The sequence below is a fragment of the Nomia melanderi genome, chromosome 9 (assembly GCF_051020985.1).
Source record: "Nomia melanderi isolate GNS246 chromosome 9, iyNomMela1, whole genome shotgun sequence".
In the NCBI taxonomy this organism is placed as follows: Eukaryota; Metazoa; Arthropoda; class Insecta; order Hymenoptera; family Halictidae; genus Nomia; species Nomia melanderi.
This window is the reverse complement of record NC_135007.1, coordinates 16,827,937-16,851,085: the sequence shown is the minus strand read 5'-3', so window position 1 is coordinate 16,851,085 and position 23,149 is coordinate 16,827,937. Positions and strand designations below refer to the sequence as shown.

The window sequence follows — 23,149 nt, the reverse complement described above, 5'->3', positions numbered from 1 at the left end:
GCCACATCTGATGAACACGCTCAACCAGGTATCGATCCACGAAAATCCGGGCACAATAACCGCGCCAATGCCGCTGAATGGTGATCGCGCTCCTGTGCAGCAACCGGAAATGCTTACGGGTCAGGATACCACGGATCCACGCCTAAAACGTCACGCTACGCTGCGGATGCGCAACTTGCGACTTAATGAAAATTAACATTTATCACATAATTCTTCATTGTCCGATACAACCGAGACTGATTCGAATATTCGGCGCCATTTTTGTCTACCGAAAGTTCAGATCTGTTTGAATTTAATGTCTTCCATTCGGGGTATCCGACCAATACTTTACCCTACCTGTTTCATTGTATCATTAGTGAATTACGTGACAACCGTTTTAATTGAAACGGGTACACGATTTCTCTCTAGCTAAAAATAATGGCGGATAGCGGAATATTGTCGTGTCGTAAAATATGTCGGCTTATATATTGGCAGACGTAATGCGTGGGATCATTGAAACGTCTAGCTATCTAGACACACAGAATCAGGGGATTAAATCTGAAATTTGTCGGAGCAATTTGTCACGTCTAAAATTGTATCCCGCGCGGGCCATTCGATTCCCTGATGCAACTCCGATTAATGCAATTAATGTACTTCAGACGTCCTGATCCTAGGATTCGGAGGATCGAACGAAGTAATTTAAAGTAAAAGAACAACTTCGGGATAATTCTTCTCCGATCAATGGACCGTTAGAAGCTTAATCCTCTGCATTCGGGAGGTGACACGGGTTTCCTTTTATATAGCAATACTATAAAACTCGATATCGTATTTCGTGTAATCCAATCGGACATGAAATATTGAAATGAAACGTTTCTCTCCATTGATTCGCGTATTATCTCCATTCAGTAGGGTCAATAATTTAATCAACGCTTCGCTAGAAATTCATGAATGTGCGTAGCGGGAAAATTCTCGAGTGAAGGAGTTAATGTTACAATGCCTTTTATTTTGTGCAAGACGAATGCGATAAATCATCCTCGCGGAGACATCGACGCGCAGAGGAGAGAGTCGCGCGCGAATTTCAAACACGCGGCCGAGAAAGAGTGGCACGATGTCGCGGTCTTGACCTTAAATAATCGATATCGCGTCGGACAAGTGTCGATTACGGCACCCGGCGTATTATTATTTTTGAATCTCCCGTCGCGCTCGGACGGGAACGATAACTTTCGCCGTCGAGGTCGAGGTTATCAGTCCTTTTTATTTTTCTGCCTTTCCCGCCGCGCAGGTTTAACCTGTATTCTCCGAGCCGCGACGAAAAGCTCGCGCCTGATCGACTCCGCGAAGTCGTCCCTCCTTTTGATCTCCTCCTGCAGATCAACGGGATCCACTTCGAGTCTCAACAAGGAAACCATCGTTGAGAATCCCGTACGAAACTCTTCGAAATCCGCGCGAGCGAAAATCGGAGATGTTTACTCGAATCTGTCGCGTGAAGTTGTCACCGGTTTTCGTCGATATGCCAAATTAAAATATCAAATTTTCCGCGTGACATGTTCGAAGGACTCTGGGAAACAGCAAACGCGTTATTATATTTATGAAGTAGGTTCCGAGATCTCAGATAACGGAGATCGCGGATAATACCGGGCGATTTCACGGAGCAAAATGCAGAAAGTGAAGGAGGTATGATGTGAAATTATTTCATCAAATTGGGTTATCGTTATTGGACGATTATCTGGCTAAGTCTAATCGCTTTAGGTTGCATTATTTAGAGTATAGAAGAATTTTCGAATAAACACTGTTTAATCGAGTGAGTTACAGTAAGTTGATTTGGCATTCGACGCGTTAGTGGTGATTCTGAAACGCAGTGTCCTCGGAACACAGAATTCTGGATAGTTTCGGAACGAAGGAACTGTTTGCCCCGCGAAGTAGGAAGTTCGGCAGGGGGAGCAATAAATAATTTATTTCCTCGTACACTTCGAGCAACGTGGTGTGTCTATGCTCGGCGGAAGCAGCGCCGTGGTCAGAGAATCCCGATGTAGAGCAGAAAGATGAACAAAGAGGCGGAGAAGAACATTAGGGTAGCAGTGGCTGTGGCTACCACCACGTTTCGCTTCTTCCGGGTGGTCCTCATCATGTGGAAGTCCTTTCTCGACTGCGCAGAACGTTCGATAAATACTTATACGAATAATTATCATTTATCCTTAGCAGTAGCTTCATTAATAATAACGAATAGATCGTGAATTTCATGCGCAGCATCCGCGATTACTTAGAACTTAATGCAGATAATCGAGTATCTGAAATATTTTCGTTATTTAATTTCTTCGGTGATTAACATTAAATCGTCCGGTAGTTAGCGATGACGATTACTCGATAATCCGACAGAATATTCTATTTCCAAGGGTAACCGACGAACGAATCGTTATTCAGAAAGTGCAAGAAACTTCGAACGCTCCACCGAAATGCTTCGATAAACTGGCCGCCCGTTGGCCGAGCTCGCGATACAAAGCCGATAAATGTTATTTGTTGCTTTATTTTCGTCACTTTTAATTAATTTCGTCGAACGTTACGATAGCGAGGTGGAGTTAATAAAAGACGCGGAGCTGGTTCTCCGTTGTTTCCTCTAGCGGCGTCATCTTAATGATCAGTTCAAGCGAATTGCACGTAGTTCCTGTCAATAAAGACGAGAAACAATAAGAAAAGTTCCAGCTTGAAAATAATGCAACCGGTATCAGTTCGCAGGCCCGTTAATCGTTCGCCGATACACCCGTAATTAATGGTATCTTTTCAGCGTTTCGAAATAAAAGAGCTTAATCTCGAGCGGCCACCCCGGGCAAATAAACAACGCGGACGGTTACGAGCTGGGGTCGTATCCGCAATATGCGACCGCGGCCGGTTGTTATTCAATGAAAAGTGCCTCCGCTCCCGTGCTTTTATAACCAGAATGTAATCTGATTACACATTAATAACGACGAGCCGGTTGTAACCTTCCATTCGATTATGAATTTGCTTTCCATTAATGTCAACCGCAACCCCCTCTAATCACCTCGATTTCTAGGTCACCGACGAATCCCGATTTAGGAGAGTAACGATCGAATCACCTGTTAATCGCACCGTCGAATTACAGTTAAAATAGTAACCTGCCGAACGTCTGTAATCTACTGCTAAACCGACACGATTGGAAGCGTTGCTGTCGGTTGCTAGTAACGCTAAAATTAACAGAAAACTTTCAGTCGGAACATCGATATCTCTTACTGTCATCGAAATTACGAAGGTCCTTCTACAAGGAACTGTAAAGTACGTTTCTACTCATATGGATGTAACGATGAGCGCCACGAATCTCGAGAATCTCCGTAAATTTTTACAAGAAACGACGAGCAAGTCTAGCAATTTGAAAACATGTCTATCGGACGTTACCGTGTTGTTTAGGGTTAAAGCCCCGAGTCGAGCTCGGTGCGCGAGCACCGGGCTTTAGGGCAATCGAGGCGGAATCGATCGTACCATGATCTGCAAGCTCTGGGTCTTGCGCACCAGCTCGTCCAACCTTTGGCCCCTGTCGATCAATTTCTGAACGCCATCCATCAACGCTTTCCGGATCTCCGCCAGTTCGACCTCCAGCCGCGGAATCACGTCTACCTCCTGCCGATTGTACTCCTCCTGCAAACGGTGCCACGCTTGATCCTGCCTCTGCTTATCGACCGGGCTAATCGAGTCCCAGCCGGGAATCAACCCGGTGATCTCACCACAATCTTCTTCAAAGGTTTCGACAGGTCGGCGACGGCCACGTTGGTCAGGTCGTTCGAAAGATCGGCTAAGATAGGCAGCTCCCTGTACACGCTCCGCAATTTTTCCAGGAAAACGTGGCTGCAGGATTCTAGGCTGGCCGCCGACGACGGAGAATCTGGTTTCGATGTCAGGCACGCGTAGTGCAGCTCGCCGATCAACACGTGCACCGTGTACCTGCAGGAAAAGAAGGCTTAGGTTAAGTAGATCTGAGGATTTCGATTGCCGAGCTGTTGATCTTGCTTCTCGAAGGTGTCTTTGGATGCATGTCTAATTCAGCTGACCCTTAATCCTTGAATAATGAATACAGGATCACGACTGCGTCGGTGGTTTGAGAAAGACTACAAATTTCAGGGGATAGTATCAATATTTATAGATCTTTAAAGGATTTCGCTAACGCTAGAACTGCCGAGCAGTTTGACTTTCTGACATTCCTGTATAGAAACTACAAGAGTGCATCTGGTTTAGCTTAAGCGAGAATGGAGACAGTGGTCCTTGTTTCCTTCGGACAACCGATTCGATGAAAGTATGGACGCTTACTTGCCCCGATCGAGACTGATCCTGTCGTTCTCCACGGACTTCAAGCCGTCCACCGTGCTGAGCGCGATGGCCCTGTAAGCTGGGTCCTGTTTCGCTGGATAATCGGCGACGATCTTGCAGCCGGACTTCTCCCAGAACGCTACCAACGCGTAGTGCACCGTCTTGTTCATCGTCGACACTGGACACGGTCACTTCGTCTTGCAATCAGTCAAAGCATTAACACGATCCTTGGTTCCCTCCAGACACACCGGTGTTCTCTTTGAAACTCGCGCGCGACGCTACTTGACGTCAAACCGATCAGATCCGAGTCTTCCTCTCGCGGAAGTATTACTGTCAATTGCATTCACTGCTGTCCTTAATTTATCGTAACAAAAGAACCTATCGAAGACGTGAGGTAGCTAAACGAGGTGATTCGCACTTTCGAAGAATTGTTCCCCGAAGAGAAGGTTTCTTTACCTTCTCCGGCGTGACGGACGCTTCGCGCGCGGTTCCTTGAAGAAAACCGACACGATCGTCGGCACTAGCGAACGCTGGGGCAGCACTCGCGTCGCGGAACACGTAGGATCATTCGCGGACGGATGACGGGAGCGTCTGTATCAGTTTCGAGAGCCGAGCGCGGGCAAACACGGTGCTCAGCGAGTGTTTACCAGGGATAGCCGCTGTATCGGCAATGAGTAATGAAAGAAATTTTCGATAAACCCGATAGTACGACGCGTGTCGCGCGTCCTAGAGCCGCTGCTCGCTGCACCCTCCCAACGTAATGCCCCGTCATTGTTTAACGATGCTCGGATTTCTGGTTTTTCTTCATTTTTCACGATGGAACGCGGCGCGGCGGGACGGAGGAAGATTAGATAATTCGACAGGTACACGACCAATGCGAACCTTCCGCTTGATGCTGGACGAACAGAGGCAGAGATTCTGGATGATTTTAGGGGATGAATCTTATCGACAGAATCGATCCTTCTTTTGATTGTTCCTATACATCGTCGTATTTTTCTTGGCGAAAAACGAGCACGATATAACTTCATTATCGCTGTATACAACAGAGAAATTAATCTTCCACATACTTTCGTTGCGTATCGACGATTGAGATACAATAATCTATGCTTTGGACCGATAATGAATCTTAAAATACTCTCTAACGTTTTCGTGGAACGAATATTTCGATACCGAGACCGTCAAGCGAGAAAGTTCGGAGCTTCCGCAGCACGATTCCCGATTGGAAACAAGAAAATTTAATCGAAGCCATTGGCCGTTAGCCACCGATCGATGCTCCGTGTGTTTGCAGTGAGCCAGTTAACGCTGTTTTCGACTTCCTCGATGGCGTTCTTCTTCTCAGTTTCCGTCACGCCGAGGTCGGCGTGGCGCAAGAAAAATCGTTTCGCCTGCGAAATAAATCATTTTATCATTTTTCGTACTTGTTAATCGTTCACGAATGCGTGCGGACAGTACAGAAATCACCTCGTGCAGTAGTTGTCGGTCCTTGAACAGCGAAACGATCGCGACGACGGCTCGTCCCAAATTGTAACCGTTCGAGACGTATTTTTTGTTCAGACTACTCCAACGAGACCTGCAAATGTATAAATAACCCAGTACGATTATCGCGGAGATCGCGAAGATTACGGAAACGTTATCTTTGGTTATCGTGATACAATGTTACGTCGCAGAAGCGCGCACCGTACGAAATTCCAGGCGACCTCCAGCCCCGCCGGAGTGGACGCCATCTTGATCAGCAGCTCGCCGAAGTCCTGTTTACGGACGGAGTTTCCTTTCACCGTCTGCTCCAAGTATCTGAGATATACAGAAACCGTTGCACAGCGGAGCAGAACGCAATCTGATGTTACGTTAAATATATAACTATTTATTTATGTAACGCTCAACATTCCATGGCTCGTTGCCTCGCACCGCGAAGTTACGTGAAGTGCGACGGCCACTACTTTGTGGGAAAGGTTATAATAAACGCAACCGAAGGTTAGAACTTTCCTCGGTGCCCTACGTCTATCTTTAAAGCGATAAATAAGTACGGCAAGAGAATACGTGGAAATTCTGCACGATGCGAGTCGCTGAAGCAACTTGACCGGTCGGAGTTTTCAAAGTAGCGTTGTTTACCGAAAATCGCCTTTTGTCCTTCGATCGACCGAATGTTCCACAAATAAGTCGGAACAACAGAGTACCGATAAATCGAAGAGGGAACGGGAGATAGTACGAGGAACGAGGAAAGTTAACCCTTTGCACTCGAGAGGTGACTCTCAGCCACCGCTCGATTTGATACAGCGAAACTATAAAATTTAGTATTCAATATCGTACCAACGAGACACGAGGTATTTAAATAGAACAGCTCCGTCCATCGATTCACGTGCTATTACCATTTAACAAGGGCAATGATTTAATCAGCGCTTTACCAGAAATTAACACGTTCCGTGCCGTGTGGAACGTACGCGCCCTATATGAACTTCCTGTTCAGGACGATGGATCGCCTAGTAGCGTAACTGTTCAACCACGTGTTTATTAAAACAATGATTTAAAAATTAAATTCGTTGATTCGTTGTCTATTGCATCTTAATCTCTACACCCCTTTCTTGCCGATGTCGAGATCAAAACAATGAATCGCATTCCGTTCGGCCTGAAGAGAAAGTACCCAAGAATCGGTCCAGCGCGGAACGTGTTTAATGAATACGTGCAGGGGAGAAAGTTTCGAGTGCAAAAGATTAATAGCGAGCGGATCCAGCGGCCTGGCGATTGAATGGCGAGTTGACGAACCGGCTAAGGAGGCGTTTATCTTGCGCGGCGGCCAGCCCAATGATCAGCCGATCCCTTTCCTGCGCGTCGGTCTCCCCCGCGAGTAGCCGCGACATGTTTTCAAATATTGATCCGGCGTCGGCGGGCTGCGTGGCGAGGCCTATCGCGGCATTATATCATGAATAATAAAGAACGCGGGGAGCGCGTTCGTGTTTATGAAATTCTCTCCCTCACCGAACGAGTAGACGACAGGCCGGATATCGGCCGGGAGCGGTTCCGCGGCGCTGCCGTCGAGAAAGTCCCTCAGCTTCCGCCTGGCCGTTTCCAGGCAGTGCTCGTGGCCCACGCTGCACGCCGCGTGCAGTATCAGCGAGCCGAGTTCTCTTGAAATGAATCGCAACGGTTTTGCTTAACCCTTTGCGGCAGAAGATTCTTTGAAATGTACAAAACCCTCGGCAGATCGAGCTAAATTGTACATGGATTGCTTGATTAATAGACAAAAAGCAAACTACGTGCTGATCTCTTGCTGTTCGACTAATTGGATCATTTGTTCGCGACTTGGTGTTACGAATATTAAGTTTCACCTCGCCGAAATGTCGATATTCGTTGGCAAAGGGTTAATTCTCTGTTCGATCGACCTTCTACTGTTCATCGATTGAGTAGCTCAGGAGTAGCTCTTGTCTATTTCATTAACATTTAAGAAAATCAGAAAATATCAAAATATTAACTTAACAGCGTTGACTTCTGAGCGATTCAATTATTTATCTGTATGGATTTTTTACGGCTACTTCTACTTTCCTTCGTGTCACGTTATATTGAAATTTATGTAATCCTATTTTGAGGTTTGTGCGATGTGACGGTATTCCGCGTTATGTCGGTTGTGTCATTTTGAAATCTTTTGTAATGGAATTCGTGTTACGTCACGTTGAAATGCTGATGAATGTTCGGTGATCCCGACGTAACGAATAATAGGGGATTGACGTTTTTACGACGCGCTTGTATGTATAACAGTGATGTATTATGCAACGTGCTCGACTAATGACGCTGTTTTCATGTTAATTCATTTGCAGGAAGCTGATTATCGCTGAACCCATCATGGTTAACGTGTTAATTCCTTCGCTGGTAATTGATCAATACATCGGATTCAAATTCGTACGCTGTTGTATAATAATCCTTTGTGCATGATGATTCCGAAGGTTTATTTAAACACTGGATATCGCAGAAACAGTACTGTACGACTCGGATCATGGGAAAATTAACGACAGATGGATCATAGATGGACTAACCTGTTAGAGAAGGATTTTTCTACCGCAACGCGCCATCCGACACGATGATAAATTCTATCGATAAGGCTCCTCGCGTATGACTATGAAAATTCATTATAAATTACTACAATCTTACTATCCATGCGAATCGATGTACCTGGAAACGAGCGTACACTCGTGTTTCCCCCAGCAATCTATTCATCCGACCGAACCACTCAGCGATCACCGCCCAGGGTTGATAATGAGTCTCGTTCACAAGATAAGTAGTCAAATTCATGACTGCAAAGTAACTCAAATCCGCTGCGTCCCCCAGCAGAATGGCGTCGTGCAGCAGGTCAGCCCTGTCCGTAGGACTCAGCACCTGGGATCATTGAAAGCAACATCGAAAAACGAGACTGCCGATTACCAAAACAATTATCAATACACACCTGATGGTTGTTGGACAACAGATCGCGGAAGACGTTCCAAGCGTCTTCAGTGTAATTCACTATGTAGTAACCGACGGACCTGTGATTCAGTTTAATCCAATCCACCTTCTTCTCCAGAGTCAGCTCCACTGCAATCAGGTCAATTACTCACCGGGAAATGGTTCACGCAGCGCGCCGGGTCTGATTATTACCGCAAGAAAAATTCGCTAGGAACCAGTCGAACTTCACGCCGTCCATTCTGCTCGTTATGTACTTTACGGGAATGGTCCAGCTGCCGTCGCTGTGAACCAATACGATGATACGCTGATGGTACCTCGATTCATCGAGCGCTTTTCTTCCGGCCCTTAACACTGGATTCATGAAATCCGTGAAGCGAACCTAGTGTTAAGTCTAGACTAGTAGACTGAAAGACAATCGTTTTTTACTGGAATGAAAATGGAAATGGAACATGCGAAATATTTGTTGACTATTTAACGATGACAATTGTCTCTCAGTATGTAAATACCAGGCTTTGTACGTACTCGAGGGTCTGCCGAAACTTCTTGCTCACCGCGAATCGTCGCTGCGAGAGTCGAAAAACCGAACCATCGCGATGAACGTTGATCAACGGGAATCCGGGGAAATTGGTCCATCGGCTCATGAAGTCGATGATGTTGATGCCGCTGCGGCTACTGTTTTGGACAGCCTCGAACAAGTCGCGCGACGCTGCGTTACGGAATCGATGTCTTAGCAAATAATCTCTGACCCCCTGAACGAACTTCGATTTGCCGATCGCGTCTTCCAGCATTCTGATCACGGCTGCCGCCTAATGAATCCAAGCATAGTTCTAATTCTGAAGACTGGTTGTTTTGTATAATGTTATCAGGAATTACTGTATATTATTTTACTTCAAATTCTAAGGAATGTGTAACTGTGGCCTTAATATAGTAATAGTTGTTTTAAATGTTAATAAAATTGTACATTTAATTGTTGTACGTATTTGGGAACATTAAATTCGCTGTTTAGTTGTGCACGCCGCTGCCAGATGACGCCACCATTCTCTTTCTAAATTTTCCACTTGACTTTCCCGGTTGATATTATTAATGAAACGATCGTTAGGAGGAACGAATGTTAATTGAAGACAAGAATGTATTTCAAAGTCTTATTTAACGATGCTTGTTTTGTAACACGGTTACAATTATTTTAATCTTGACCTAAAAAAGTCTAAGGGTGGATTTTTGAACTGATCACTCATGAATGAAATACTTACTATTCTCAGTCAACAATTTCCGAAAAGAGGACGAATCAATTGTGTATAATGCAATTGGTTAAGGGAACGAATACTATACTTTTTGATAAGAAATTCGATCAAACATCTCCTGGATCTCCTCAGGATCCTCGACCCGTTTCACGATGGGTCTGGCTCGGGTCTTGCTATCGTGCTTCATAGCTGCGTACTTCGTGTGCAACGGAAAGGAGTCTATCTAATGAAACAATAACATGAAGTGCGATATTTCCCAATGAAGTTTTATAGCAATTGACCTGGTTCCATTCGGGGAACACGAAGTCCACCGCCATGTGCTCCATATACGTCGCGAATCCCTCGTTTAGCCAAAGGTCGTTCCACCATTTCATGGTGACCAGATTGCCGAACCACATGTGCGCTAGCTCGTGAGCCACCGTGTAGCTGACGCTTCTCGTATTCCAGTAGGAACTCTCGTTGTCAGTGTGAAGCAGCTCCGTTTCCCGGAACGTGATCAGGCCCCAGTTCTCCATTGCGCCGGCGTTGAAATCGGGAATGCCAACTAAGTCTAATTACCAGGAAATGTCGTCTATCGTATTCAAGATTACTATAGGAGAATCATCTCTGCTTTAGTGAAAACATTGAATCTCGTAGATCAGTCAACGCACATCAGAAACACATGTGCGTATCTACGATTAATCCCTTAGAATTAAGATTAAATGAAGATTGGAAGATAACGGGAGATCTAATGACGGAGAATTCGTCTGTTAAGATATCTATGACAAAAGTTGCGATTAAAAACTCCGAGTTACCTAGCTTCGGCATGGGATAATCAACGTCGAAGACAGTTAAATAGTACTCCATCACTCTGATCGCCACGTCCAGCGCGAACTTCGTCTTGTTCTTGTACATCGGTCTCACGCAAACGCTCACCGGTATGCTAGACCCGTTCAGGATCGTCAGGCTCGATTCCACGCACTCGAAATCGCTGACGAGGAACGCGACGAGGTACGCGGACATCGGCGGAGACTGCTCGAAGAACGTGGCCGTCGACGATCCATCGTCCCCCATTGTTTCCGTCTTCTGCGGGACGAGGCTAGCTGAGAACGGCGCTTCGAATCTCGTGTCTCTCTTAACTTACGGTGACCGGCATGTTCGATAAGGCGCGGTACAACGGCTTCTCTGTGTGAAGAAGACGAACGAGGAACGTGGACTTGAAGCTCGGCTCGTCGAAGCACGGGAACGCGTCCCTCGCGTGAAACGGCTCGAACTGAGTCACCGCTAATTTTCTGACAGACGTTCCAGCGAGCTCGCGAAATTATTAAACACTTCGGCAAACAAAGATCGGCGATTGAATTACCTAACGGACCCTCCGGGCTCGGTATACTCGCTTAAATAGAACCCGGCGACTTTTCCCTTCAAACTTCCGGTGAAATTCATTCTGAGAGAATACTGCCCTGCAGGGATTACGCTGAACATCTTGATAACCAGCATCCCACGCTTCTCTATAGGTATCACGGATTTTAATGGGACTTCGTTTTGCGATTTCACGGAATGCACTTTTGTCGATAGGATTGTTAGGTTGCTCGAATGTAAGACGATGTGGCCTCGAGCCTGTGATGAATTTAAATATTTTCTCTTATTAATTTATTATAAGATACTGTTGACGTATTAAGGAATGGGATATTCATCGAGCTCGGTTGATAACACGGTGGATTTCAAAGGATGAGTTCAAGAGGAATCCGAGTCACTAACGTTCAATACATCGACGTCGATGCGAATGGATCCGTGAAACTGGTCTTTCTGGAAGTCCGTCGAGATCGCGATCACGTAATTGGTGGGGACCACGTCCTCCGGCAGCCGTTTATCGATGTCCACGAACCCGTCGCGATATCGAGCCGAATTCATTTTAGACGAGTCATCGTCAGGCTCGCGGAATTCCATCGTACCGGCGAACGCTACTGTAATTAAGATAAATCCCCAGCTCCTCATTCTCTTCCTTTTTTTTTTTTGGAACAAAGGCTCGCTGTTACGACGACTATCGGCGAGACCCGTCTGAAAAATAGGTCTTTATTCACTGATAACTCCGTTTCAAGCGAATCTCGCGATACGCTGGATCCGATTAAAAGTTTCTAATTGAACGTGCTCGAAGCATTTCGATGGAGAGATTGGTTAGCCGATCGAAACACTGCCTCTATCGACGAGATTCCGCTCACTTCAGCGGGACGATGATCGATCTGAACGCGATATTGCCACGGTATTGTTTGCACAACTTTAATCTTCGGTAAACATTTTAGTTATCTCGTATATACACATGTCTTACGGCCGGAGAGACGCAGGTTCTCGAAGGAGAATCAGGTTCAGAGGTGAAAGTAGTCGGAGCGGCGAGTTTCTTCCGAGTGCAGCACCAATCGGGGTCTTTGGACTAGTTCGTGGACAAAGACAGCCATTCAGACGGGACGCAGACGAACGGAATCACGCCTCAGGAGTAGGGGAAACATATAATTCTATCGTAACCCTGAAAAGCGGTTAGTGTGCTGTGAACGCTATCTACTTCGCTCTGTCCTCCAGTGAGTTCGAGTGCGGCGTACACTCGGCGGTCTTAAAACTGTCTAGTGACAATACAGAAAATCGGTAAAGTTAAGTGTATCATGTCTTCCAGATTGGCAAAGATGACGGGATACAAGTTGGTGTACTTCAACGTGATGGGCCTGGGAGAGCCCATACGGTTTCTCTTGAGTTACGGCGGCGTGGAGTTTGAGGACGTCCGCGTCGAACTTGCATCCGGCGAATGGGCCAAAATTAAGCCAAGTAATAATTGAAAGATACAGATAATAGAATCAAGATGTGGACGATGTTCGTTGATACTAATTTAAGAATAATTCACACATGAATTAACGGTTAACACCACTTTGTTTCAGTATTCCACGTAGCGACGCGTTGTGCAATGTTTCATGTATAATATTTAATATTTAATGTTCAATTTTATCGCGTCGAATCAATTGGTGACCAAGAGTCAGCTCTCGAGTACGACGGATTAATTTTTAAACGCGTGCCGGGATTTTCACGCTGTTCCAGCAACCCCGTTCGGTCAGATGCCCACGCTGGAGATCGACGGGAAGGTTTACTCGCAAACGTTGCCTATTTGCCAATACCTGGCCAAGCAATTTAATCTGCGCGGGAAGACCGACTTGGACAACCTGCAAATCGACAGCATCGCGAACGCTCTTCACGACTTCAGAAGACGTAAATATTGATTCCCTGGCCGGGAAAATTGATTCCTTTTCTGTCGACTTTGCAAATAATCGCTAAATCCCGCGACGCCTCGGTAATCGACATGTTTCCTCGATTCGCAGTCGTTGTATCGGCCTACTACAGGGAGACCGACCCGGTGCTGAAGGCTAAGAAGAAGACCGACGTGTTCACGCAGGTGGTACCGTTCTACCTGGACAAATTGGAGAATCTGGTGAAGGACAATGAGGGATACTTGCATGGAGGAGAGGTGAGCGTTTTGATTGAACCGTTTACGTTGGAATTTCATTGCTAATTGAAACGAGACTTAAGCTACCACTTAAGAACTGGTTAACACGAGCTTGGAATTCAATGTTAATGTTCTCGTTATCATGTTCTAAATATTGAATATTTAGTTGAGCTACGCGGACCTATTCTTCGTGGCCATTTCGGACGCGCTAAGCACGGCCTACGAGTCCGACATTACGACGGATAAACCGCACCTGAAGTCGCTGAAGGAGAAGGTTCTATCGATTCCAAGCATCAAGACGTATGTGGAGAAAAGACCGAAATTGACCTTCTAACAGTAGACAGTTCCTTTCATCGTACATTCTCAGCGTATCAGCCATACTTATCGCATGTAAGAGTCTAATAAAAGAGAACATCGAAATAGTCACTCGAATTTGGCGCTACTCATTCGGACCCGCTGCATTATCGACCGTCGTTTATATCGTTGCCGCGCTTTCCAACGTGAATTCACCATAAAAATCCGGAAGGACATAAAGACCGTCCGGGGGAGATACAAAGAAGCATTTCCGGTTTCCATGTCCCCCGAGGAGATAATTTCGATTGGTCGGTATGCAAACGTTTCGGGAACGGTCAGTGACCTATTGACCCAATTAACTCGACCGATCGATGCGTCTGTTTACACCGGTCGATCCGTTCGCGCGAAGCTAACCGCAGAAAAGGAGGCGCGCGAGCGTTGCGGATGGTATACGATAAAAATTCGAAATTCCAACGGGACGATTTTACGAAGGACAGCGTCGATTCTCGGCGGGTCAGTGGCGCCTTCGAACGAGGAGCGGGTGGCGGCAGCTGGTGGCGGGCCGGCCAATCAGCGGTCTCGAATGATCGCTGCGCGTGGAGGGCTGCGCGACCGTCACGTAGCCGCGGAGCCGTCAGTGTGCGCGCCGCGGAGAGCCAGACAGACAGACATCTTGTAGTAGAATTTAGCGGCGTGGTGTTTTCGACCGTGGGTGTCGGTGTCACGGTTTCGTGTCGCGGTGCTCATAATCACGGTGTCGTCGCCGTCGTCATCGTCATCGTCGTCGTTGTCGCCGTGAGCGTCGTCGTGGTCGTCGCCGCCGTTGTCTTGATCTTGGTTGTCGCGACCGTTCTCCCTGTGCTCACGCCGCGCGATCGTTGTCGTGGTACACCTCCACCTCGTCTGTATTAAAAGTCCAGTCGTATTGGTCCCACGGCTGTCGTTCCACGGAGTTTAACGATCGTGCACAGCCCGGGTGTTGTTCGGTGGTACCGCGGTCGCGAGGCCCCGTCGTGCTGGCCGTGCAGCTCGCGTGGTCCAGCGATCCAGTTACTCGCCCCGCAAAAGGCGTTGGTGGTACCTTTCGGTCGGGAGGGCAGAGGGAGCGAGAAGGAGCGAGACCGAGTGGCGAGGGAAGAAGAAGACGAGGAAGAAGAGAAGGAAGAGGCGGCAGTACGAGAAGAAGAAGAAGAAGAAGAAGAAGAAGTAGTGGAAGTGGAGGACAGAAGAGAGAGCAGTAGCCCCAGCACACTGGTCGGTCGGTCGGTCGGTCGGACGGTCGGGTCGGTCGGTCGGTGTGTGTGTCGTAAATACACGGGGAGTGAGAGAGGGACACACGGCAGAATAATATATTCTCACTCCCGCAAACGCCCAATGAACAACGCTCCGGAGCCACCGATGTGCCGCACCGTGCGATAACTTCCGTCACCTCTCCGACCCCCGTCACTCCTCCCTCCCCCCACTCCGTGCGTGTGTATATGTGTGTGTGCCGCGCCGGGCTCTCGAGGTGAAAATACCGCCCTCTCCTTCCACCCAACCCCCCGTTCGAGAGGAAGGTGCTACCTCGCGCTAGTAACTACGGCCAGTGGAATAACAAGGAAAAGAAAAAAAACACCAGTAGAAGATAGATCAGGAGAGAAGAGTAACGCAAAATATACGCAACGCGACACGGGAAGAGTGACACGCCGAGAGTGAGCGACCGAGAGAAAGAGAGAGAGAGAGAGAGAGAGAGAGAAAGAGAGCAAGAGCAAGCGAGAAAGAGAGAGAGAGAAAGAGTGAGTGAGTGGCAGACGGAGTGAGACAGAAGGAAAGAGAGAGTGCGCGAAAGAACGAGTGACAGAGAGAGCAAGTGAGAAAGTGCGAGTGCAAGCGAGAGAGATCGAGCGCGCGAGACGGAAAGAGCGAGACGAGATCCTGCGACCGGAGAAAGAGGAAACAAGTGAAATAGAGAAGAGAAAGAGAGTGTGAGGCCGGCGCCCACCCGTCAACCATCCTGATACAGCATGACCTCGAACAACTCGCAGAAGCTCTCCACGACGGAACGAGTGATCAAAAGTAAGTGAACCACGACCATTTTACTCCGCGATTCCGTGTCCAACGGTTCCTTCTGTTATTTTCCCTAATGCGTTGCGGTTACACGTTCCGAGCCACCTTGGCTTCCGCTGCGTTGCCATCGTCGTCGTCGTCGTCGTCGTCGTCGTCATCCTCCTCGTCGTCGTGTCGGTGTACGCGCGATCTTGTACGTTGCGCGTATGCGTGGCCCTGCGGCCTCGTCTTTTCCGGCCACCTCGGTCGGTACGTCAGTACTCTCTCTCTCTTTCTCTCTCTCTCCCTCTCTCTCTCCATAATTCCCGTATTTCCATCCTCTCGTCGCGTCACCCTCCATCCCCCGTTCCCACGATCCCCGGGTGTCGTTCGCCAAACGAAACGATTAAAAACGACGCGGGCCACCGGCTACGAGCGCGAGCGGCCCGAAGAGCGAGCGAGCGAGCCGAGTGAAAACACCTCGTCGCGTGCCGCGTACACGGGGATTGATTTTCTTCGTAGCTTCGCGGCGCCATTGCTATCGACCTGCCAGCGTTCTCACTGACCCTCCGAGCCACGCTTTTCCACCCCCGGTATCCCGGACCGCTGTATCGCTCCCTCGCGTGTTCGTGCTCGGCATTTTCGTCGGGAGATCGTAAAATTCGTCGAGGCAGCTGTTCCTTAACGGCTCGCCGCTCTGCTCCCTCTCCCTCGGCGTATCCTCGGCCCGTCATCCCCGCCGTGTACCGAGAACGGTGTAACCTAACCTAATTCGTGTTTCGCCCGATCAACCCCGCCACTCCCCGCCATCTTCTCGTGGCCGCGGAACCGCCGCACGGTCTCGCGCCGCGGCTAGCCCCGTTTCCACGAGGTCGGGAACAGAATCGTCTCGAGGACGCGGCACGACGCTCGCTCGAGGACTGGGGCGTCTGGACGACGACGACGTCGCGCACCGAACAGCTGACCGGCCTCGCGTGCTCGTCGTGCGCTAATGCGTGCCCGATGTAAATACGCGTTCGTGGCCCGGGTTACCGACCATTGGCGTCGCAGCTGCTCGGCAGTGGCGTATGTCGCCGGTCTCGCAACCCTTATGCTCGTGTAGGTATACATTAGGGGTTGAACATTCTTTACGATCCTGTGGATCGGTTAGGGACAACGTGTCGAACCCTCGTTTGTTAGGTAATTCTCTGATACGGGGCTTTCGGATGCAAAGTTTCGGCTGTCGGCACGGGGGTTGGAAAACAGATGGCGTTTCAGGTCATTCACTTGTGCCACTGTTTTCATCCCTCGCGTACTTCCTTTTCTGGGCAGTATTTAGTTAGACGAACGCATCGCATCCGAATACTGGGGCAGGAACAAGAATTGCGGTCGCAGACGGTAACTGACTGCCGATGCTCCTCTGCTCGCTAATGGGGCTATCGCGATGACCCACATTCCCGGTAAACTTGGAGCTCAGTCATTTTCGGGACGTCGGAGCTTCTCTTTTTTATTATTGCTACTGTCCCGCAGTCGTCGACCCTCTTGCACAGGTCGTTTTTATAGTAGACTTGCCTAATTACAGGGTGTCTCTTATTTTCTCGATTGCAACCCCAACTTAGACTCCTCAGTGACTTTGGAATAAGTCAACTCGAATCATTTTCCTCTGTTATACGAAACAAGGCCAATGGTTGGCTGCTAAACTCAATGCACCCCTGCTAACAAAGATACGCGTCCTCCGTTCTTCTCGCTTGAGGAATCTAATAAACGTTTTGGAAATCAAAGGGGAAGTTTGAATAGCTCTTCCTAAGTATTCTAAGCAGTCAGCGACTCGCCCGCACAATCGTTCGTGTTTTCTTTGAAGGATGGCGCGTGCCGCGGGCACAATGGCCCCGCCGCCTGCCGCCGTCCCCCGGTGTATTTTGATTTCCATTTTATAGAGGCGCACGCGTCCGAGCATTGTCTGGCGTTCGCCGATACACATGGTTAGAGCACAGGCACATGCCCTTTTTAGCGGAGGAGGCGTGCTGACCCACATTGCTGCCGAAAAGGGGAACTGGTTCAGGACGTACAGGTGGCAGGCACTTCGGGTTGTCGACCCTTATTGCGTGGCGCCCTCCGCGTGTTTTTCTTTCCCCCTCCGGAACCCGGCCACCCTTTTCCGCCGCGCACCATTCGACACGGCCAGGCGAAATTTATGGCGGAAAGTATACCGCGCAGCGAACGCTGCAACCGCGTTTAATAAAATCCTGTAACGCGGGACTATCTGTAATCCCTGTCTGCAAACTCGCAAATTTTCCACCGTATGGAAAGTGGTTCATGGGTATTACACTGGATTATTTGGGAAACGCTGAAGTTATTGATACTGGAGCTGTGAACACTATGACTGATTTTTACTAGAAACGTGATCATGATTTAGTAAATTTCGAAGGGAAGATACAACGTTTTGAAATTGAATAAGTTTGAAACGTATTCTCCAGAAAGATTCGTTCTTGTCGGTTCCATCGACAAAGTCCGCTCTCTTTCGCCCACGAATTTCATCGTTCACGCTCGAAACGTTCGGCGGTGTTAATAAATGATAGGTGACTTTATAAGTCGATTCACCGAGTGTCCGTGAATTATAGACGCAGCTTTGTTAGGCTCACAGACACCGGCTTGTTTCTCTGTTCAGCGGTAGTTGAGTTGAATTTATTCACGAGGCGAGCGTGATACGGCGTCGTGTAATCACGGGTGTAAACCGTTTGAGTCAATACACTGGGTGTTCAAAAATAACACGCGCTCACTTCCAATATTTAAGTTTGCCGTGGTGAGTTCGTGTTAGCTTTTCGTCTTAAACTCCCCTCGCACTGAACGCTGCGCAATAGTAGGTGCAACTTTCTGTTGTAATTTCAAAGAAGTACTTTACCGCTTGTCTTACAATTCGTCGAAACCTCTCGGTGAAGACTTCAAACGGAACTTAACGGACATAAGTGCCATTCCATTAGTTAGAATTCAAATGAAACGTTATTGCCCCGTCTAAACCTGGAATCCTTGTTTTCGTAGTACATCATCAATGAGATATCCTAAAGCGACGAGTTAAACAACGTCTAATCGTTCCCTTTTCGCCATTTGTTCGTCGCCGAGAGTCGCTTCGACTGTACGCTCGATCGAGCCGCGGAGGATTGCGCGCTGGCTACGAAACGGAATAAAAATAGTTAGGGCCGCGCGGTCACGCGCCCGTCCGCGAACTATCAACCACCGAATATAACTCATTGTCGTGACGGTAATATCGTAATTTGGAGTGTCTCCAAGGTGCTCGACGATTAACGATTTTTCGCGATTCACCTCGGCGTTACTCATTGTCGGCCCCCGGTGACGACCGGACAAATACGCGCGTTTATCTGTCGACGCCGCGTGTCTAACGAAGCTGCCGTGTCGTCGGCGGACGTCTTCGTCGGCTGGCAAATTGGATTTCGATATTCTTTCCGGCCGCGAGCACTCGTTAATCTTGGAACTCGAATCGGCCACCGTCCCGTTCGATCGGAAGATCGCGTGATTAACCCTTCGCGCTCGAGAGGTGACTCTCAGTCACCACTAGATTTGATACGGCGACATTATAGTCTTATATATAACATTCTGTTTCGTGTAATTCGTCGATCTGTGAAACATTGAAAGAAAATAGTCTTGTTTCTCAATTTACGTACGGTTTCTCGTTTATTAGTTTCAAAGAATGTCGGGCAAGACTAATGTCGCAGTGTCGGACTTTCACATCTACAGCGGAAAGTCTCGTCCAAGTAATTTAACGCGATCGTTACGGATGCAGCTATAAATGGCGAAGTAAATGTAGTTCTAAAGCGAGCGGATCGCAATTTTTGATCGCAGTTCTGAACTGTAATTCCCAAAGCAATACTGTAACTCCCAAAACAATATGTAGCTCCCAAAACGATACTGTAGCTCCCAAAGCGACTACGGGATTGACTCTTGGAAACAACAAGTTTCTACGCGTCGCGAATGTGTTAATTATTCAGACAACTGAGGACTGGTAGCTTCCTTCTTTTCTACTATTTAATGCTGCGACATACGATTCAAGTTCTCACGGTAAAGAGTTCGAGCAGTTGGAAAAATCATCTCATAGATCAATCGTACTCTAAAATCGCTATTCCCGGACCGTTTTGCGGTCGGCGATGATCGTTTCCCGGCGACGTCGGCCGTTATATCTTGGTTTAATCCCGGCGCGCCGCCGATCTCGCGATCAACGTTCCCGCGTCGAAAGATTTATCGCCGCTCGAAAAGATCTCCGCGCCGAGATTAGGAAAGTTTCGGTCGGGAAGAGGTTCGGGTTATCGCCGGGATCAATTCCGCCGCGGAATTGTCGCCGATCGTTTCGCGAATACAGATCACGGTGTTCATTAATCGTTGATGAATTCGGTGGCGGCCCTGGGTCGCTAATGCAGCTAGCGTAATTAAGAGAATTCGTTTAAGCGCCCGGAGGATTAACGTGGCTGCGAAATCCTTCTTTGATAGCGGCGTGGTATTGCGCTGCCCTCTCCCCATTGTCCGATCTCCTTTTGTGCTTGAGGATTCCGTGGTTTCCGTTGCAGATCCGTGGAAAAGTGAAATATCGCAGCCCAAGGGAATCGCGTTGCACTCGAGGATTTCGGTCCGATTCGAATCGCGAGATGGCTGCGGCTTTGATACAGGAACTGTCTGCCTTTATATCCGACGATTAGATTTCTCAGACAATTAAAACACTTCAGACGGGACGATTCGTTCAGCAGAATCGGCTCTCCACTGGAAACCTGGCTGGTGGACGGATTATTATCCTAGTTTATCACCGACTCCTCTATCGCGGAAGCTACCTCGACTAGTTAGAGTGCTACAGTGTTTTTCGATCAATCGAATTAGCTAAATGCGACCGTTCCACAGAAATCGCCGCGCTAATCTCGGTGTAAATCACGAAGGACTAATCCGCTGGATTCTCCCGTGCTCATCCGCGCTGTCGCTCGAAACTGTTTAATCGCTTTTACCACTCACGATTCATTGAAAAGTGGGAATATAGAATTTATTGTTTAACAACTGATTCTGTTTTCTAAAATTCCTGCAATCCGCCGCGTATTTTTGGAGACCGGAATAATTTAAGCGGACTGATCCAACGAAGCTTTCCTCGACGCTATAGGAATCTTTGACCTCCTAACCCTTCCGATGTCCCCGCATTGACACGAAGCTTTCACCGATCATCACTTTCACAAGCGAGCACCGAAAACTGCGAGCAAACGGTTCAGTTGCGTTCGACGCATAATCTAGCTGGCAGTGATTCGAAGAATCATCATCCGCGAAGGGTTAATTCCGAGTAATGAGACGCGAGGCCGTTGGAATCGCACGCGGAAACGAGTCATCGCGTTACGGTAAAACGTTCGGATTATTTTCGAAGCTGACGACAGGAGGACGCGCTCGCGCGGCCCGTCGTCAATTACGCCGTCGCGTCGCGTCGCGCCGCGCCGCGCCGCAACCACTTTCTCCGCGCGGACAATTACCAAATTTAAAAGGCATCGCGTTACACCCGCCGCTCGCGTTACCGAGCTAATATTTTTCCAGTCTAATTGCGTCTCCGGCCGGCCCGGCCGCGATATTTCTGCGCCGGGAAGAAAATTTTATATGCGCGTGCGTTCGCCGCGAGCCGGGCTACCTTCGCCCCGGACACGTGTCGCACGATTGCCCCGATAATTGCCCGTTGACTGAATTACGGCCCCCCTCTGCTGCACCCCTCCGCTCCAATTATGGGCGTGACGCCGATTATCGGAGGTGATATTGTCTCCCGGAACCCGGTTTTCGTCACTTACACACCCCCTCGACCCCTTCTTTCATTTTGTTCTTCGCGGCACAGTCAGTTCGTACGCGAGAATTTTTCAAATTCTTTTCTGTTTCGATGGGGAACAGAATAACGTTCGTGGGTTCTTGCCTTAGCTGCTTCTGTTCATATTTCGGGGTGGAAACAACCCTTAACAGGAGGTTCTCACGATCAAAGTCGAATAACCGATAAATTTTCTACTGTGACTGCTCTTATTTATGTTTCGGAGTGGAATTAATCATTAAGAACAAGAAAATAGTCTTGTTATATTATTGGAACAGCAACGGAGATCGAAAAGCGATTTCGAAACCTGAAGCTTGTAATTTTCCCGAATTAAGTGGAGCTAGATAGTCTTCGCGCGGAGAAGATTGTAGGTGACGCTATGGTAATTTATGTGCTTCGTATTCGAGTCATTTTTTCTATTGTTTCCCGACGCCAGCAAGAATAGAATGATTTTCTTTATCTTCTTTGCCGGCTCGCCGGGAATATTGTTCTGCGGAACGGGCCCGGCAGAATTTATCCGCTCTTTCTTTTTTCATACCGCGACGGTTTTGCGGAGGAGTTTAGCGGACATTGTGTAACCTTTATTTTTAGCGGGCGCAGTCAGCTGGAGAATAAAGTGTCGCTTGGAACTTGAAAATTATTGTCTTGTATTTCCGTTGTCGCCGATCGATCGCGAGGCTCGGCGTTTCAGTAGAATTTGACTAATGGAATCATCCTTCGAGTTCCCCGCGTCTGGACGTTAAATTTACGTCCCATCGGGAATATTTATCCGTTATTCTGCTATTCGTGAAGCAAGCAGATTTGTAAAATGTTCTCCTGCTCCTATTTTTCCAAGAGAAATTTCGTGAAACGTATTTTCGGATCGCGGAATTGCCAATCTTCGAAATATACATCGCCACGGGAATTAGCCGAGGGACTGCGCTCTTAATTATATTTCATTTTAATACGGTCGACGCCGTTCAAGCCTTTCAAGTATCGGATTCTCGGCTGACGAGCGCATTGTCTGCGGGCCGTTTTGAAGCGGTCGCGAGCGTATCCAGCAGTTTGTAATGAAATCAAAGAGCTTACAGTGCGTCGAGGCTTTCGCTAACGACATTACGGGAGTGCGCGATTGCAGTGCGAGATAATCGGTTCGTTCGCGCTCGCGCTAAGTAGCTTATAGATGCCTCCTGCGTTACGTATTAAAAACTCGCGAAATGAAACGATGATGATCGTACCGGTCGAAGATCCGACAAATCGCTTTCGACAGTTGAAACGTTACCGTAACGTGAAATATCAATTGGAAACAGGAATTTTTGCTGTTTGAAAATGTTTTAACTCGTCTACGTTTCTGCCATCTTAGGATTAGAAGGGTCAGTAAATATCTATCGTTGCTAGAGAATTTTCCTCACGTCTCACTTGTCTCGCCGCGACGCCACGTTTTCCTCCGAGCGAACCGGAAACGAGCAGCGTTTAAGTTCACGGAAATCGAGGCTTCGTCAATGAAGTTCACGTTCCTCCGCTCCTCCTTTTGTGCTCGAGAAGAATTGCACGGCGTTCCACGATATTCTTCGCCGAATGCATTCTGATTGTATTAAGTATGCGGAGCGTACGTGC

At 48.1% G+C, this 23,149-nt stretch overlaps 3 protein-coding genes across 4 annotated transcripts; 1 reads left to right on the top strand and 2 right to left on the bottom strand.

Annotated features, from left to right (window-relative positions):
* Positions 1 to 1,808: 1,808 nt before the first annotated feature.
* Positions 1,809 to 4,463, bottom strand: LOC116432438 (uncharacterized). Of its 2 annotated transcripts, none has more exons than XM_031989329.2 (4): positions 4,294 to 4,463; positions 3,714 to 3,930; positions 3,472 to 3,627; positions 1,809 to 2,125 (listed from the first exon to the last, which is right to left on the bottom strand). In XM_031989329.2, the coding sequence occupies exons 1-4, from the start codon at positions 4,461 to 4,463 to the stop codon at positions 1,994 to 1,996; spliced, it is 675 nt and encodes a 224-aa protein (XP_031845189.1). In that variant the 3' UTR covers positions 1,809 to 1,993. The 2 variants fall into 2 exon arrangements, 1 of the variants encoding a protein (XP_031845189.1); XR_012999480.1 differs by having other exon boundaries at positions 2,045 to 2,125; positions 3,388 to 3,627.
* Positions 4,464 to 5,516: 1,053 nt separating this feature from the next.
* LOC116432386 (glutamyl aminopeptidase) lies at positions 5,517 to 11,855 on the bottom strand. The gene is made up of 16 exons (XM_031989166.2): positions 11,703 to 11,855; positions 11,308 to 11,561; positions 11,089 to 11,236; positions 10,760 to 11,030; positions 10,247 to 10,515; positions 10,054 to 10,188; positions 9,247 to 9,530; positions 8,917 to 9,005; positions 8,726 to 8,853; positions 8,455 to 8,658; positions 8,319 to 8,398; positions 7,267 to 7,415; positions 7,054 to 7,192; positions 5,971 to 6,084; positions 5,755 to 5,863; positions 5,517 to 5,678 (listed from the first exon to the last, which is right to left on the bottom strand). The coding sequence occupies exons 1-16, from the start codon at positions 11,853 to 11,855 to the stop codon at positions 5,529 to 5,531; spliced, it is 2,676 nt and encodes an 891-aa protein (XP_031845026.2). The 3' UTR covers positions 5,517 to 5,528.
* A 277-nt stretch (positions 11,856 to 12,132) lies between these two features.
* Positions 12,133 to 13,844, top strand: GstS4 (glutathione S-transferase S4). Its single transcript, XM_031992941.2, has 5 exons — positions 12,133 to 12,517; positions 12,610 to 12,758; positions 13,026 to 13,193; positions 13,304 to 13,449; positions 13,595 to 13,844. The coding sequence occupies exons 2-5, from the start codon at positions 12,620 to 12,622 to the stop codon at positions 13,760 to 13,762; spliced, it is 621 nt and encodes a 206-aa protein (XP_031848801.1). The 5' UTR covers positions 12,133 to 12,517; positions 12,610 to 12,619; the 3' UTR covers positions 13,763 to 13,844.
* Positions 13,845 to 23,149: the final 9,305 nt, after the last annotated feature.